At 41.1% G+C, this 15,395-nt stretch overlaps 1 protein-coding gene across 1 annotated transcript in view; it reads right to left on the bottom strand.

The window, feature by feature from the left end:
• Positions 1 to 15,395, bottom strand: part of csmd3b (CUB and Sushi multiple domains 3b) — a 1,719,816-nt gene that overhangs the window by 311,504 nt on the left and 1,392,917 nt on the right. The window contains 2 exon segments of the mRNA XM_048595770.1: positions 3,534 to 3,725; positions 11,353 to 11,509. Coding sequence (XP_048451727.1) covers positions 3,534 to 3,725; positions 11,353 to 11,509 — 349 coding nt within the window.

The raw sequence follows: 15,395 nt of genomic DNA, 5'->3' as shown, positions 1-15,395 counted from the left end.
GATCAATGATATCTTTATCACTAATCAGTTACACAACATATTGCTCCAAGAAACAGCCATGAAAATATTCTACAAACTCACCCTCTAGACCAAGATCATTGTCTCTGTCTTTCTGACAATTGAAATCTCCCACAATGAACTACTCCCATCAGTATTATCTGACTTTTGCTGTTCCTAATTTCCATCTACATTGTTTCTGATCTGCTGAGGCCAGATGTCTTCTTACTAATACTCTTATGTCATTCTTCACCATCAAGACTACGAACCCCTATGGTTCGATTTCACCTTTGGGTGACTGTCTGTGTGGACTTTGCACATTCTCCCCATGTCTGCGTGGGTTTCCTCTGGGTGCTCTGGTGTCCTCCATCAGTCCAAAAATGGGTAGGTGGATTAGCCATGGGAAATGCAGAGTTACAGGGATAGGATAGGGGGTGGGTCTGGGTGGGATGCTCTTCGGAGGGTGACTATGGCCTTGATGGGCTGAATGGCCTGCTTCCACACTTTAGGGATTTTCTGTCTGATTCTATGTTCTTTTGCCATGCTTGCTGTATTTACAAAATATTGTATATCCTAGTATTTCGACTTCCCAATGTTAAACACCTTGTTAACATTTCTTTGTAATGGCGATTAGATTATTACCATTTACATTTATTTGTGCCACTAGTTCATCTATTTCATGAAAGATGCTTTGAGCGTTGAAATAATGAGCCTTTAATTTCATTTTCTTACTTTTATTCTTTGCAATGACATTATTAGTTGGCACAAATTTTCATTAAAAAAATCTGTTTGGCTTGACCCACATTTCTATACTCCTCCAATGTCTCAACCTTTCTCAATGGGTTTTTAAACCTTCCTTCATCCAAACTCTCACACAAACATACATGTACATATGTGCACTGTTGGTTTAAAGCTGATTCCACAATCTTGGGTATACCAATTGTCAAGACAGTGGTTGTGAAGCCCATCCTGAAGGAATTGCTCCCTGTTCCCTGAGTACTGATGTCAGTATCCCATAAGCCAAAATGTGTACCACTCAGACCATTCTTTTAGCCACACATTTCGATCTTCAATCTATGTGACCGTCTGCCAATTGGAGCTAATGTTCGGCTAGCGATTCATGTTGATTACATTTGCTGTTCTATGTTTTAATTTTGACATTAGCTCCTCAAATTTTCACATCAGAAAACAATTTGTCAATCTAACTACATTTTGTTTTCTCAGATGGACCACAATTACCACATCCATTGCCATGGACATCCTAAGGGGTGGCGAAACAAAGTGTCCATCTATCCTTTTCCTTCACTGATGTGTTGCAGTTTCTGCAGCTTGGCCTCCAGCTCAATGGCTCTGGTTTATTCTCAATAAGCAACACTAAAATAATTTACTGCAAATGTATTTTCCCAAAATCTCACTACTGGCCAGGATCTCTCACACACTGCAGTCACAACACATTGCCTGTGCTATCAAATTTATTATGTGGAAATTCATTATTTTTTTCCGGAATAAATTTATAATTGATAAACCCCATGAATCCTTGTAAGCTTTAGTATTGTCAGGAAATTTTACCAAAGCAAACAAAACCTTGCAATTACTCATAAATTAAATGAGTTATTAATTGGACATGAGCAAAATATGCATCAACCACCATTTATCCATATCGTGTGATGTCCCACTGACTTTTTTTTCTTTTATGATATAGCCAGTCCACAGACTGAACCCTCTTGTTATTTTTTAATTGTATCTGAAACTCTCTATGCTTTTGTAAGTTTAAAATTTAAGCAGCTACTACTATAAAATAGCTATGATTTCCTTCACTCACCAAATTTGCAAGCTCACCTTTTGCATTTAGCTGCAGTCAATGGCAAGTTCCTGTCTCCATTCACAAAATATCATTTTTTTATATTATTCATTCATGGGATATGGTCATCACAAACTGGGCCAGCATTTATTGCCCATCTCTAATTGCCTTCCAGGCAGTTAAGAGTTAACCACATTACTGTGGGCCAGGAGTCACCTGTAGGCTAGACCAGGTAAGAGCAACAGATTTCATTCCCAAAAGGCATGCATGAACCATATGTATTTTTTTTACAACAACTGAGAGCCATTACATGCCACCATTAGGCTAGCTTTTCTTATTCCAGGTTTCTATAGAATTCAAATTTGACCATCTGTCATGATGGAATTTAAATCCATGTCCCCCAAACATTAGCCTGGAGTTGCAGATTACTTCATTCAGTCACATTGCTACCATGTAATCACCTCCCCACAGTGGCTGAAATTGCACAGAGCTGAGTCAATGCTTCTGGCTTGAGCAACAAGTTCAAGTGAATAACTTAATTAAGTTACACAGTTGCCTCTCCAATAGGGAGCTTGCTTGTCCCTGACTACAACTGAAAGAAGCATAACTTTCGCAGTAAATTGTAATTAAACATTAAGCACGATTTAGGCTAGATTTAAAGAAGAGACCGACACTTAAAATTCTCTTACTTAGTAAATTCTCAAGCTCACACTCTCTGTTTCTAACAAAACTCAGTGACTGTCATTTGATTAAATATACTTTGACTTTTTATTTCAGACCTCACCGAAATAAACATCACTGATAGATTGTTCTATATTTGCTGTCCTAGTTTCCGGGCATGATAGGTGATTCCATTTGCTTGGTTAAATATCAGAATGCTGATGTCTTTCCACAGCCTATCCAGGCAATATGTCACAGCTATACATGCCCATTTTTAAGAAATGTTGATGCAAATAACTTGCATTTTTAAATTTTGCAGTGACATGTACATTGGATGCAGCAAAACTGAACACACTTTTCTCGTTCTCCTTAGTGATACTGAACACAAACAAAATGAATTATTGACTTCCTTCTACATTGCTCCGACAATATTAACCTTAGCAGCACACTTATTTTTCAGTGTAATTTTCGTTTGCCTCACTCATTTTCTTTGTGCAAATTTTCAGACGGAACTGTTCTGTGCAGTTCATGTCAAATGATGGTTAGAGCTCCATACTGAGAGAAACCAGCAACGAGGCTGAGACAGATCAAACAAATTTTTAACGCATAACGTGACTGGGCACTTAACTGTCAGAAGCAGAACGCCATCATTATCTAGACTAGGTTAAATCCCTGAGCTTAAATGCCTAGGATGAATAGCTTAATTTCTCCGTTATCCAAATATATCAAGTACAGTACTGAAAGTGACAATTGCATAACGTTAGTAACACTGTTTAAAATTTCCATTAAAATTGACAGCCGTAGCATGTTTATGCACACAATTTGATTCCAATCAAAAACCTTAAGCATTTTTTAAAATTTGCATGTGGGATATTTCAGATTTAAACATGCATACTAATTCTGGGACACATCTCTTCATAACTCCTGAAAACGTACAAAATAGGGTCTTGTCACATCAATTCATCATAGAGCTGTAGGCTTCAGCCAAATATTTAGTACTTCATATTTTATCCTAAGTCTGTTCATAGGACTTTTAAAGTGGTAGTTACTCAATATAATCAGGTATGTGACTTACCAATGCATGATGGAAGTGGGTAATCCCAAGCTCTTCTTTCCCCTGTCATACATTTCAGTGTACTGCTTCCATGTAGAGTGTAACCTGGATTACAACCATAAGAAATTGTGCTGCCAGCAAAATGGCCCTGGTCACTGATTTTGTATCCAAACTGAGGCACACCGGGATCTTCACAATGAGAGAGCTCAAAACCTGTGGCAGGGGGCACAGAGCAAACTGAGTTCCCTGAGCCGTGACGTATCTAATTTTGACAGCATGAATGGAAATGTCAGTACATGTAACATCAAAGTAAGAGATGAGCTACTCAAGAAGAAAACTAAATTTACCCCCTTGACCAAAAAATTATGTCAGAATAAATTTTCAACTTGTCAAGCAAAACTTTGTAAATAATCTGACACCACAGTATTTATGAGGTAACATTTGCTCCCATACAGTGTATAAATACATTAAGCCATGCTCAGAAACTCTTTGTTCTTTTAACTATTCTAGTTATCACCCAATATTTCTTTGCTTCTAAGATCACCGAATTTTGAACTAAAAATTAGCGGATGTCTACACATTTTTGTTGAGAATATTCATTTATTTAGTTTTCTCCTTGAATATGTGACTTTTGGTCAAATATTTTTTGTTCCAAAATCCATTGATATCTTGTGATAATGACTTAACCAGTGAGCACATTACACATGAGCCTGATTTTGACCCTGCTGGATACAGTGCTATTTCCCAACACAAGTCAGTTCAAAGCAATCCAGTATCAGAGCCATGCCAAACTGTTTGTCTTTGTGGAGTTGGAGATTGTTTCTGGCTCTGCAACAGCCAGAATAAGGAACATGACCCAGTAGCTTTCCTTTCTCAGTGGCTGAGTTATCTATTGAGTAACAGAACATCTCATGTGTACTGTCTTATCACAGAGAGGTCAAGTTGCTTTGACAGAAAGAGGAGACAGAAACTCAAAGCTGTCTATAGTAAATAGGCTAGTGTAGGAACTTGTTCATACAACTATTCGGTCAGTCATAGTTAAATCTGGACTCAAGGTGAAACTCAAACTACTGGTTTCAAGAGCTCCCTAACCAGCATACTCCTAGCAAACGTACAAGATGGATGACCCGAAAGCTAGACTCACCTTCCACAGAGGATTGAGAGACTGCTGTTTAACAAAGAAATGGCTCACTCCTGCCACACCTGACTATGCCTTACATCATGAGGGTTTCTCATTTCACCAAATGGACTGCTCAGTGTCTTCGGTCAAGGCAATGGGTGGTAGTGTCTGCTTCCTAATCAACAACTCCTGGTGCTCAGATGCCATGACACTGGACCTAGAGTATCTTACAGTGAAATGCCGCTGCTTATACCTGCTGCTTGAATTCACTTTTGCTATCCTGACAGCAGACTAAACCCACACCCAATGTGGAAATGAAGAGTGCACTTAATGAAATATACAATGCTATAAACAGTTGAGATGAAATATCCTAAGGCCTTGCTCATCATAGCCAATGACTTCAACCAGGCCAACTTTAAGAATCTGTTTCCAAACTACCACCACCACATCTCCTGTCCTACCAGATGTCCGGATATCCTTGACCATTACTACACAACCATCAAAGATGCCTACTGCTCCAACACCCATTCATGTTTTGGAAAATCAGATCTTCTTCTCCCAGCTTACAAGCAAAAGTGAAGCATGAGGACCCAATACAGAAAGCAGTGCAGTGTTGGTCTGAGCAACGGAAGGATTTCTACATGACTGCTTAGAGTCGGTGGACTGGTTCATATTGGAGAACTCAGCAGCCAACCTGCCACTACCATTCCAGACTTCATTAGTAAGTGTGTAGAAGACTGTGTGCCGAAGAAGTTAATCCAAATGTTGCCCAAATGGGAACCATGGATGAACCTGGAGATCCACTACCTGCTGAAATCCAGGTCTGAGGTGTTCAAGTTGGTCAACTCTGACCGATGCAGAAAATCCAGGTAAGACCTTTGCAAGGTCATCAGAGATGCTAAAAGGGAATAGCAAACTAAGCTTCAGACTCATACTAATCACGTGGAAACCCATTGATTGTGGCAAGGCTTACACAACATAACGGGCTACAAAGCAAAGTCAAACAGAATCGCAGATAACAATACATCCCTACTCAATGAGCTCAATCCATTCTCTGCTCACTTTGAACAGAAGGTCAGTGAAATGGTTTCACCTATCCCAACTACTTCAGATGCACATGTATCTATGGTCAATGCCGCAGACGTTAGATCGGCCCTCTTGACAGTGAACCCATGGAAAACAACTGGTATGAATGGGGTCCCCAGCTGTGCACTCACATCCTGTGAGAACCCGCTGGAGGGAATATTCGCTGACATCTTTAACCTCTCCATACTTTGATATGAAGTCCCCACTTGCTTCAAGAAGACCGCCATCATCCCAGTGCCGAAGAAAAGTCATGCAGCATGCCCCAATGATTACCGCCCAGTGGCTCTGACCTCCATAATTATGTTCCTCGAGAGGTTAATCATGGCTCACATTAACTCCAGCCTACCAGATTGTTTGATCCTGGGAATTCTCCTACCAGTGCAATAAGTCAACAGCAGAGGCTATTTCCCTGGCTATACAATCATCCCTGGAACATCTGGATTTTAGGGGTACTACATCAGACTCCTATTTATTGACTACACTTCACTTTCAACACTGTAATTCCAAATGAACTCATCTCCAATTCTGAGACCTAGGTATCTGCTCCTCCCTCTGTAACTGGATCCTCAACTTCCTGGCCCATAGACTCCAATCAGTAAGAATAGGTGACAACATTTCCTCCACAATAATCTGCAACACCGGTGCCCCACAAGGCTGTGTGCTCAGCCCCTTACTTTACTCCTGTGTAGCCAAATTCTGCCCCAATTCCATTTACAAGTTTGCTAATGACACCACCATTGTAGGTTGGATCTCAAACAACAATGAGAAAGAATAGAGAAAAGAAATTTTTGCCTATTCTTCCATACTGCAAAGATAGCAATCTTCTATTAATGTCAGCAAAACAAAGGAAAGAGTTCAGGGAGCAAAGTGCATGGCTCGCCCCTGTCTGTATCAACAGTCCTGAGGTGGAGATGGTTGAGTCCGTCAAGTTCCTGAGAGTGATGAACACCAATAGTCTGCCCTGGTACATCCAGGTCGACACGATATTCAAAAATGCACAACAATGCCTCCATTTCCTCAGGATGCTAAGGAAATTTGGCATGTCCTCAAAGATTCTTGTCAATTTTTATAGATGCACCATAGAAAGCATCCTATCTGGATGAATCACAGCTTTGGCATGGCAACTGTTCTTCCCCAAGACCTCAAGAAACTATAGACAGTTGTGAATACAGCCCAGTCCATCATGAAAACCAGCCTTCCATCCATTGCCTCCACCTATGCTTCCCGCTGCCTCGGGAAAGCAACCAACATAATCAAAGACACTTCACACCCGGTTGTACACTCTTTGACACTCTTCCATCAGGCAGAAGATATAAAAGTTTGAATACATGTACAAACAGATTCAAGAACAGCTTCTTCCCTGCTGTTATCAGACTTTAAACAAACCTCTCAAATGTTAATGTTTGTCTCTGTACTTCCTCTGCAGCTGTTCTGCTATCTGAGACATTTTATATGATATGATCCGCCATATCAGTATGTAAAACAACATTTTTCACTGTATCTTGGTACATAAGATAACAATAAATCAAATCAAATCACAACATTCACAAGATGTGTTTGTTGACTGTTGTATCCTCATTTTTTGAGCACATATAAGATTACTTTCACAGATTTTCTTGCTCATTCTTTTGTTTGACTGTATCTCAGTGAACAGTGCTCTCAATTTTACATCAAAAGATTAGGTGTTTAAGTCCCACTCCAGAACATGAGCACAAAATCACAGGAGATACACCAGTTGGGTTATTAAGGGAGTGCTGTATTGCCAGAGAAACTATCTTTCAGATGAGACATTAACTTGAATGGATTGAAGATATGAAAACAGAGGGGAAGAGTGATATCATCTGCACTGGAGAGGACTGAAGATCTAAATAAAACATTGGAAAATAATCCAGATAGAAAAAATAGAGTTGGTGAAGACCAAAGATATAATGACAGCACAAACTAGGAGAAGATATAAAATCTGCATTGAAGAAGACCAAAGATAAAGATATCATGGGAGAGGTCTGAGATATGAAAGATATTATTAAAGAGGCACTGAAGACACAAAAAAATTGGAAAAGAAGAAGATATAAAATCCATGTTGGAGAGGATTTAGGAGATAAAAACACAATTGGAAATGAAAGATGGCATGAAAACAGCTTTGAAGTAAGTGTAAACATATAACCAGTCAGACAGAACTGAAGAAATAAACTTAACATTACAGAAGGGGAGAAGATATAATGCCTGCTTTGGAGCAAATGGAAGATACAGAAAATCGTGGAAAGAATTCAAGATATTTAATCTGTGTTTGAGAGGACTGAGGTACAAAAACAACACTGGAGAAGAACAAAGATATAAAACATTACAGAATAGAAGATGAATTCCATGTTGGAAAGGATGGAGTTATGATAATATGATGGAAGAGAATTTTTCAGCATCGGATTTAATTGAAGATATAAAAGCGAATATGAGAAAGGACTGAATATATATAAAAAAAAATTCCAAGAGAGGGAGTCAATGATTAAAATCTGTTCACAACAAAATCAAAAGAGATACCATGTTGGTGATTGGTTAGCAGTACAGTAGTTTTATTTTTGCTTTCTTATTTCAAGTGAAATGGCAAACTCAGAACTAGAAATCTGTGATTTATTGTCACTTTATTAAGTTAATAAATTAAACAAACTAATTAATCAATCGAATTAAAATAATTGATGGAACTACAATTTTAGCCAATTAAAATACTTCAGAGAAGCATGGCAGAACAGGTGGTTATCCACATTTTCAGAATGTGATAAGTTTGTGGAGATAACACAGTGTGGAGCCGCAAGAACACAGCAGGCCAGGCAGCATCAGAGGAACAGGAAAGTAGACGTTTTGGGTTGGGATCCTTCTTCAGAAATGGGGAGGGGGGAGTGAGCTGGGAAATAAATAGAGAGAGGAGGGGCTGGGCTGGGGAATGCAGGTGGGATGGTGATAGGTGAATGCAGGTAGGGAGTGATGGGGATTGGTCAGTGAGGTGGGAGGGGCAGATAGGTGGGAAAGAAATTGGATAGGTTGTATCAGATCAAGGAGGCAGGAGGGAGGATGGGTGGGGCTGGGGAAAGGTAGGACTGGGTGGTGATAGGTTGTTTGCAGGTAGGGGGTAGTGGGGATTGGTCGGCGGGAAGGGTAGGGTGGATAGGTGGGGAAGATGATGGACACATTGTGTCAGGTCAAGGAGGCGGGGATGAGAGGGATGTTTGGACGTGGGATGAGGCCGGGCAGAGAGATTTTTAAACTGGTGAATTCTATGTTAAGGTCATTGGGCTGTGGGCTCCTGAGGTGGAAGATGAGGTGTTGCTCCTTCAGTTTGTGTGTGGTGCCATTGTACAATTGAGGACATGAGGTGGGCTGCAGAAGATAGAGGGCCAATGGCAAGTCTTCCATCACACAGTGATTGATAGTCCCATTGGCCAAAATTGTAAACTGTCGATTCATAATGGGGAATGCTGGGGTGCCACTACATGGCATTCTCTGAAAATGAACTGTTTTTTTTTAAGCTGAAGTCACCACAGTTGCTCGGCAAATCCTGGAAGGGCAATCCCTCCACAGGACAGACAATGGCTATAATTATGCCCCAACAGCTGCTATATATCAAGAGTTTGAAGGTCCCCCAAGTTACCCGTAGTATTTCAAACTGAACCAACCACACAGACCTAGATATGATCCAGACTGATGTGTGGTGCTAGCATTGTTGACTGAAAATCCCAGTCAACATGGGAACAGGGTTTTAATATGTCCTGTAATGATCAATATTTGTTCTGAACTGACTACCCACCAGGAAGCAACAGGCAGATGATCTAACCCTTCACCTTCACCTTCATTGAAATTGGCTCAGGGGTCAGGATTGTGTCAGATGAAATAATTCAGAAGGTTAATGGAATATGAGAGGAATTGAACATAAAAAAATATGGAAGGTGTGCTTCAATTAAACAGGACATTGGTGAGAACATATTTTGATATGGTGAATAATTTTAGTTTCCTTATTTAAGGTCGGGTGCAAATACATTTGAGGCAGTTCAGAGATTCACTCGGCTAATATCTAGAATGAAAGGCTTGAAAATCAGGGCTGAAATATAACAGCCCATTTATTCCGATAGCCAGAGTACTGTTTCAACAGCGCAGACTGGAATTGTTTGTCAAGACCCTATCAAATTGTAGATGATGCAAATTTCATGCAAATCGTCCAAGTATTATTCTATTGCATTTTGCACCCTCTGAAATATACTCCTTAATATCCAAAAATATCAGAGGGTTCCAATTTTTGGTTAATATTTACAAAGGAAGACTTAAACAATTCAAAACTTAGTCTGGTATAACAAGGTGTAGAGCTGATGAACACAGCAGGCCAAGCAGCATCAGAGGAGCAGGAAAGCTGACGTTTCGGGTCTAGACCTTTTCTCCAGAAAAGGTTAGGGTTAGGGTTAGGCTTAAGCTTAGGCTTAGGCTTAGGCTTAGAGTTCTGAAGAAGGGTCTATACCCGGAACGTCAGCTTTCCTGCTCCTCTGATGCTGCTTGGCCTTCTGAGTTCATCCAGCTCTACACCTTGTTATCTCAGATTGTCCAGCATCTGCGGTTCCTACTATCTCTAAAACTTAGTCTGGTTTCTAGATTACTTTAAAGCTGATCTTCCAATTTAGCACACACAACCCCAGTTACTTTAATCCTTTATACCCCTGACAACAAACAACCAGCACTTCCCACTGCCCAAACCAAAATGGTTCCACCAAACCCCCTGTCCAGGACCTGACAAATAATATCCCCTCACACTCCCATCCTGTGCGCCCACACACACCTATCAACCCATCTTGCTTGCCAGCAGCGACACCACCTGTCCCACTTGCCACGACATGCAATCTCTGCCACCCTCCTCACTCCTCCCATGAATACCAAGCACTCAATCACTCACTTAGTACCTGGCACCTGACTTACCTGATACCCTAACACCTCAACCAATTGACTCCCTAATTCTAAACAGAGCCATTTACAGCAGTCATTACAGTGGGTTGCTGTCCATTTAAATCTCAGGATATGGCACAGATATTGCTGCAAAAGGGAGCATGGTTGACTTCCCTGGACTCTCCTGCACTACTTGAAAGCTATGTTGCTTTCAGCTATATTACTCATTTCTGAAGAAGCTGGAATCGGAATTCCATCTCGAAATGTGTGCCAGATTCATCAAAATTCATGAAACAAAATTTACCAAACATTTGTTTCTTTGGTGATATAAATCTTGCTGAAACCTATTGTTCTGTTATTTATTCGTTACAATGTCAAAGGTTGTTTCATGGTAAGAATTTGAATGGGCATGAAAATTTCTAGAATTATAACTTAAGCAAAGAACGATTGTTTAAACCAATATATTTTTGTTTAATTATATTTGTGCCTTATGATATTGAGGCAAATTGAGGTTTGTCTTGTAACAGCAAAGCTTTTGCAATTGGAGCCAGAATAACTTTCTTTACGAAACTTTTGATTTAATAAGCTATTATTATAGTAGTAGGAAATTCCAACTGTGCATGGGATTTGCATGATCTAAAATCTGGTTGTTATACAAGCAAAACAGGATAATGAGCTCTCTTGGCTATAAACAAAAAATATGATGAAATCACTCACCAGTGTAAACAAGCTGAAAACCTTCATCAGTTGTTTCAGAGTCTGTATTGAACTCTAACCACAGGTGATTAGAGGTGCTGCTCAAAGTTACTCCTGTCAAACCAGTATCAGAGAAAGCCCCCAGAAGATGGGCAGAACTGTCTTTTCCATCATATATCTAAAAAAGGAAATAAATGAACAGATAATGTCACTCTTTGATAAAGTAGCATCTACAGAAATGTGAGTAAAATAGAACCAATGTAATGTAAGCATCATATTGTGGCTAGATAATGTTTACTTTCCAACCTGGCATGCTGGTAATGAGAATGATAATTGACCCTTAAGAATATAAACTTATACTAAAAGATGGAAATATTTTCAGTGTACAAAGCTTAAAGATGAAACTAAAAACGCTGTGTGTCATGTGAAAACTATTTCCCCAAACTGTCAGGGCTCATTCCCTTTCCATCATGCTCTTGTTGCTACATCATTTCAGAAATCTTCATGATGACACTGTAAGATCATGTAAGTTGTTGAATAATGGAACAGTTAGAACATTTTAAAATTGCTACAGCCCCAACAGCATAGATTCTGACCTTGCATCATCATACTTTCTCAGCCGTTTACTCTTTAGCCAAAGCCCAGGGTGTACATGGCCACGTGCATAATTTTTTCTCAGTGCCATGTACCTCAGTGAATCAATGTTGGTTAGCTCAACTGGCTAAATGGCTGCTTTGTGATGCAGAGTCATGCTAACAGCTTGGGTTCAATTCCTACATTGGCTGATGTTATTACTAAGGACACTCTTTCTCTTTGCCTGAGGAGTGATGATCCTTAGATTAACGACCAACAGTCATCTCTCTAATGAGAGAGCAGCCCTATGGGCCAGTAGCCAAACTAGTTTGATTGCAGAACCAAATCATTACAAAAGTGAATTTAGGTTTGTATGTTACATTTATTGTGTCGGAATTCAATATGTTTACTTTTCTCATCCTGATTTGATGTGAGTGATCACGACTTTCTTCAGCAACCATGGCTGATAGCATCAAACAGTTCCTCATACAATAGTCTGACATCAGATTAATGAAGTTCAAAGACATTATTGAAAACACCTCTAATACGTTCCAGGGACCTTCTTAGTCCACAGATCACTGTATGAATGCCCTGAATATGCAACGTGGTGGACAAGTTGGCCAGGCAAGAAGGAACCAGAGGAGAAAAATCCCCAGTTAAAGAGTAGTTGCAGTTTGAAAAGTAAATAAGAGAGAGCTGTTTTCTGCTTATGCTTCTTCTGATCTGAGATCTCCCCTTGGCTACCTTATTGAACCAAGTTATCAGCTGTCCTGATCTATATCTATTCTATTCCATTCCCAGTGATGTAACAATCTGGAACATCAAAGTGTCCAATAACAAAAAAAAAATGATATGCACATCACTGACCTAAATAATCCAACTTCTAACTCTTTGCAAAGATAAAAGTGAGCGCACATTATTACTCTGAAAAAGTGTCAAAAAAGAGGCTGAGTTCACCCTGAATATGAGATTATTGTTTTAATGCTAAATTATGGCCAGATGTGTAATATGAATTAATGCTCTTCTCAGATATCTATCAACCATCAAAAAGTTGAAAAATACTTAATCCAAAATGACATATTTGCCTTTTTTGATGCACTTAATGCATCAAACTTTACAGCAGAAAAGAATATTGAATGGAACAGCATAGGATTGGATGGAATGGACTAGACCAGACACATCAGTGGGCCCTGATAACACCCCTCAACTGTTGCTCTGGACAGTGGCCCAAATTTTACCCAACTTGAGCAGTCAGCTCCAAGCAATGAATGACCAAACTCCTTACTGATCTCTATGCAGCTCCTTCTCTGACTTATAGTGAATCCATGGACTGGTTACACTGGGCCTGCTGGACTGACCATGGCCAACTCACCCAACTGTAGTTATGTGGAACACCTCATGGTGACTGCCCAAAGCCAGTCCCTGGACTGATATTGGAGGTTTCCTGCTCTTACTGTGCCTACACCCCCAGTCTTTTTGGCCCAATTGAGGTCTATAGAATCATAAAACCCCATAGTGTGAAAGCAGGCCATTTGGCCCGTTGAGGGCCATTCAAACTCTAGACAATCAAACTTCATCCTAAAACTCATCAGGGACTCAATATCACTGAGGAAAGTTTATTTTCTTTAGGTTTAGTTTCATGTTACAAATTCTGGATAGTGTTCTGACAAAGACAAGTCTGAAATAAGGAATACTTTGTTGAGGTTGGTTGGCTCGCCGAGCTGGTTTGTTGTTCCGCAGACGTTTCGTTACCGTGCTTGGTAACATCTTCAGTGCAGCCACTGATGAAGCGTCGGTGTGTTTTCCCACCTGGTTTTTAAACTCTGGGGTCCGTTGCGATGGATTGTCTCACTTCCGGGTTTCCTCCATAGTGTAATGTATATGGGGTCGAGTTCGATGTGTTTATTAATAGCCTGCTTTGTGGAGTGCCATGCTTCCAGGAATTCTCATGCTTGTTTCTGCCTAGCCTGTCCCAGGATCTTGGTGTTGTCCCAGTCAAAATCGTGGTTTTCCTTGTCCATGTGGATTGAGATGATTGAGTATTGGTCGTGTCTTTTTGTAGCCAGTTGGTGTTCATGTACTCTTGTTGTTAGTTTCCTTCCTGTTTGTCTGATGTAGTGTTTCTCACAGTCTCTGCAGGGGATCTTGTAGATGACATTGGTCCTGTCCATGGCGGGGAGTGGGTCTTTAGTTCGGGTGAGCACTTGTCGTAGGGTTGATGTGGGTTTGTGTGCCACTCTGATGCCCAGCGGTCGTAGAAGTCTTGTGGTGAGTTCTGACGTGTTCCTGATGTAGGGTAGTGTGATGAGTGTGTCGGGGCGTGTAGAATCTTTCTGATGCTGTTCCTGTAGGCATCTCCTGACCCAGTTCTTTGGATATCCATTATCCTTGAACACTTGGAAGAGGTATTCCTCCTCCTCTTGGTGTAGTTCCATGTTGCTGCAGTGTGTTGTTGCCCTTTTTGTTGCCCGTTGAAGCCGACGCTTCATCAGAGGCTGCACTGAGGATGTTACCAAGCACGGTAACGAAACGTCTGCGGAACAACAAACCAGCTCAGCGAGCCAACCAACCTCAACACCCACAACCCGAGTTACAAATCTACTCCAAAACCTTAAAGGAATACTTTGCATGAGGAGAAAAAGTACACAGCAGGCCATGCAGCATTAGAGGAGCAGGAAAGCTGATGTTTCGGGTCTAGACCCTTCTTCAGAAATGGGGGAGGGGAAGGGGATTCTGAAATAAATAGGGAGAAAGGGGGAAGCGGATAGAAGATGGATAAAGGAGAAGATAGGTGGAGAGGAGACAGACAGGTCAAGGAGGTGGGGTTGGAGCCAGTAAAGGTGAGTTAGGGAGGGGATAGGTCGGTCCAGGGAGGAAGGACAGGTCAAGAAGGAGGGATGAGGCTAGTAGGGAGGAGATGGGTGTGGGGCTTGAGGTGGGATGAGTGGATAGGTGGGAGGAATGGTTAGGGAGGAGGGTACGAACTGAGCTGGTTTTGGGATGCGGCTGGGGCAGGGGAGATTTTGAAGCTTGTGAAGTCCACATTGATACCATTGGGTTGCAGGGTTCCCAAGCAAAATATGAGACGCTATTCCTGCAACCTTCGGGTGGCATCGTTGTGGCACTGCAGGAGGCCCAGGATGGACATGTCGTTCAAGGAGTGGGAGGGGGAGTTGAAATTGTTCGCAACTGGGAGGTGCAGTTGTTTGTTGCAAACCAATCATAGGTGTTCCACAAAGCGGTCCCCAAGCCTCTGTTTGGTTTCCCCGGTGTAGAGGAGGCCACAACGGGAACAGCGGATACGGTATACCACATTAGCAGATGTTCAGGTGAACATCTGTTTGATGTGGAAGGTCTTCTTGGGGTCTGGGATGGGGGTGAGGGGGAAGGTGTAGGGACAGGTGTAGCACTTCCTGCGGTTGCAGGAAAAAGTGCTGGGTGTGGTGGGGCTGGTGGGGAGTGTGGAGCGGACAAGGGAGTCACGGAGAGAG

The sequence above is a fragment of the Rhincodon typus genome, chromosome 4 (assembly GCF_021869965.1).
Source record: "Rhincodon typus isolate 14 chromosome 4, sRhiTyp1.1, whole genome shotgun sequence".
NCBI lineage: Eukaryota > Metazoa > Chordata > Chondrichthyes > Orectolobiformes > Rhincodontidae > Rhincodon > Rhincodon typus.
Note: the sequence above shows the minus strand (reverse complement) of the source record. Positions and strands in the feature narration are given on the sequence as shown.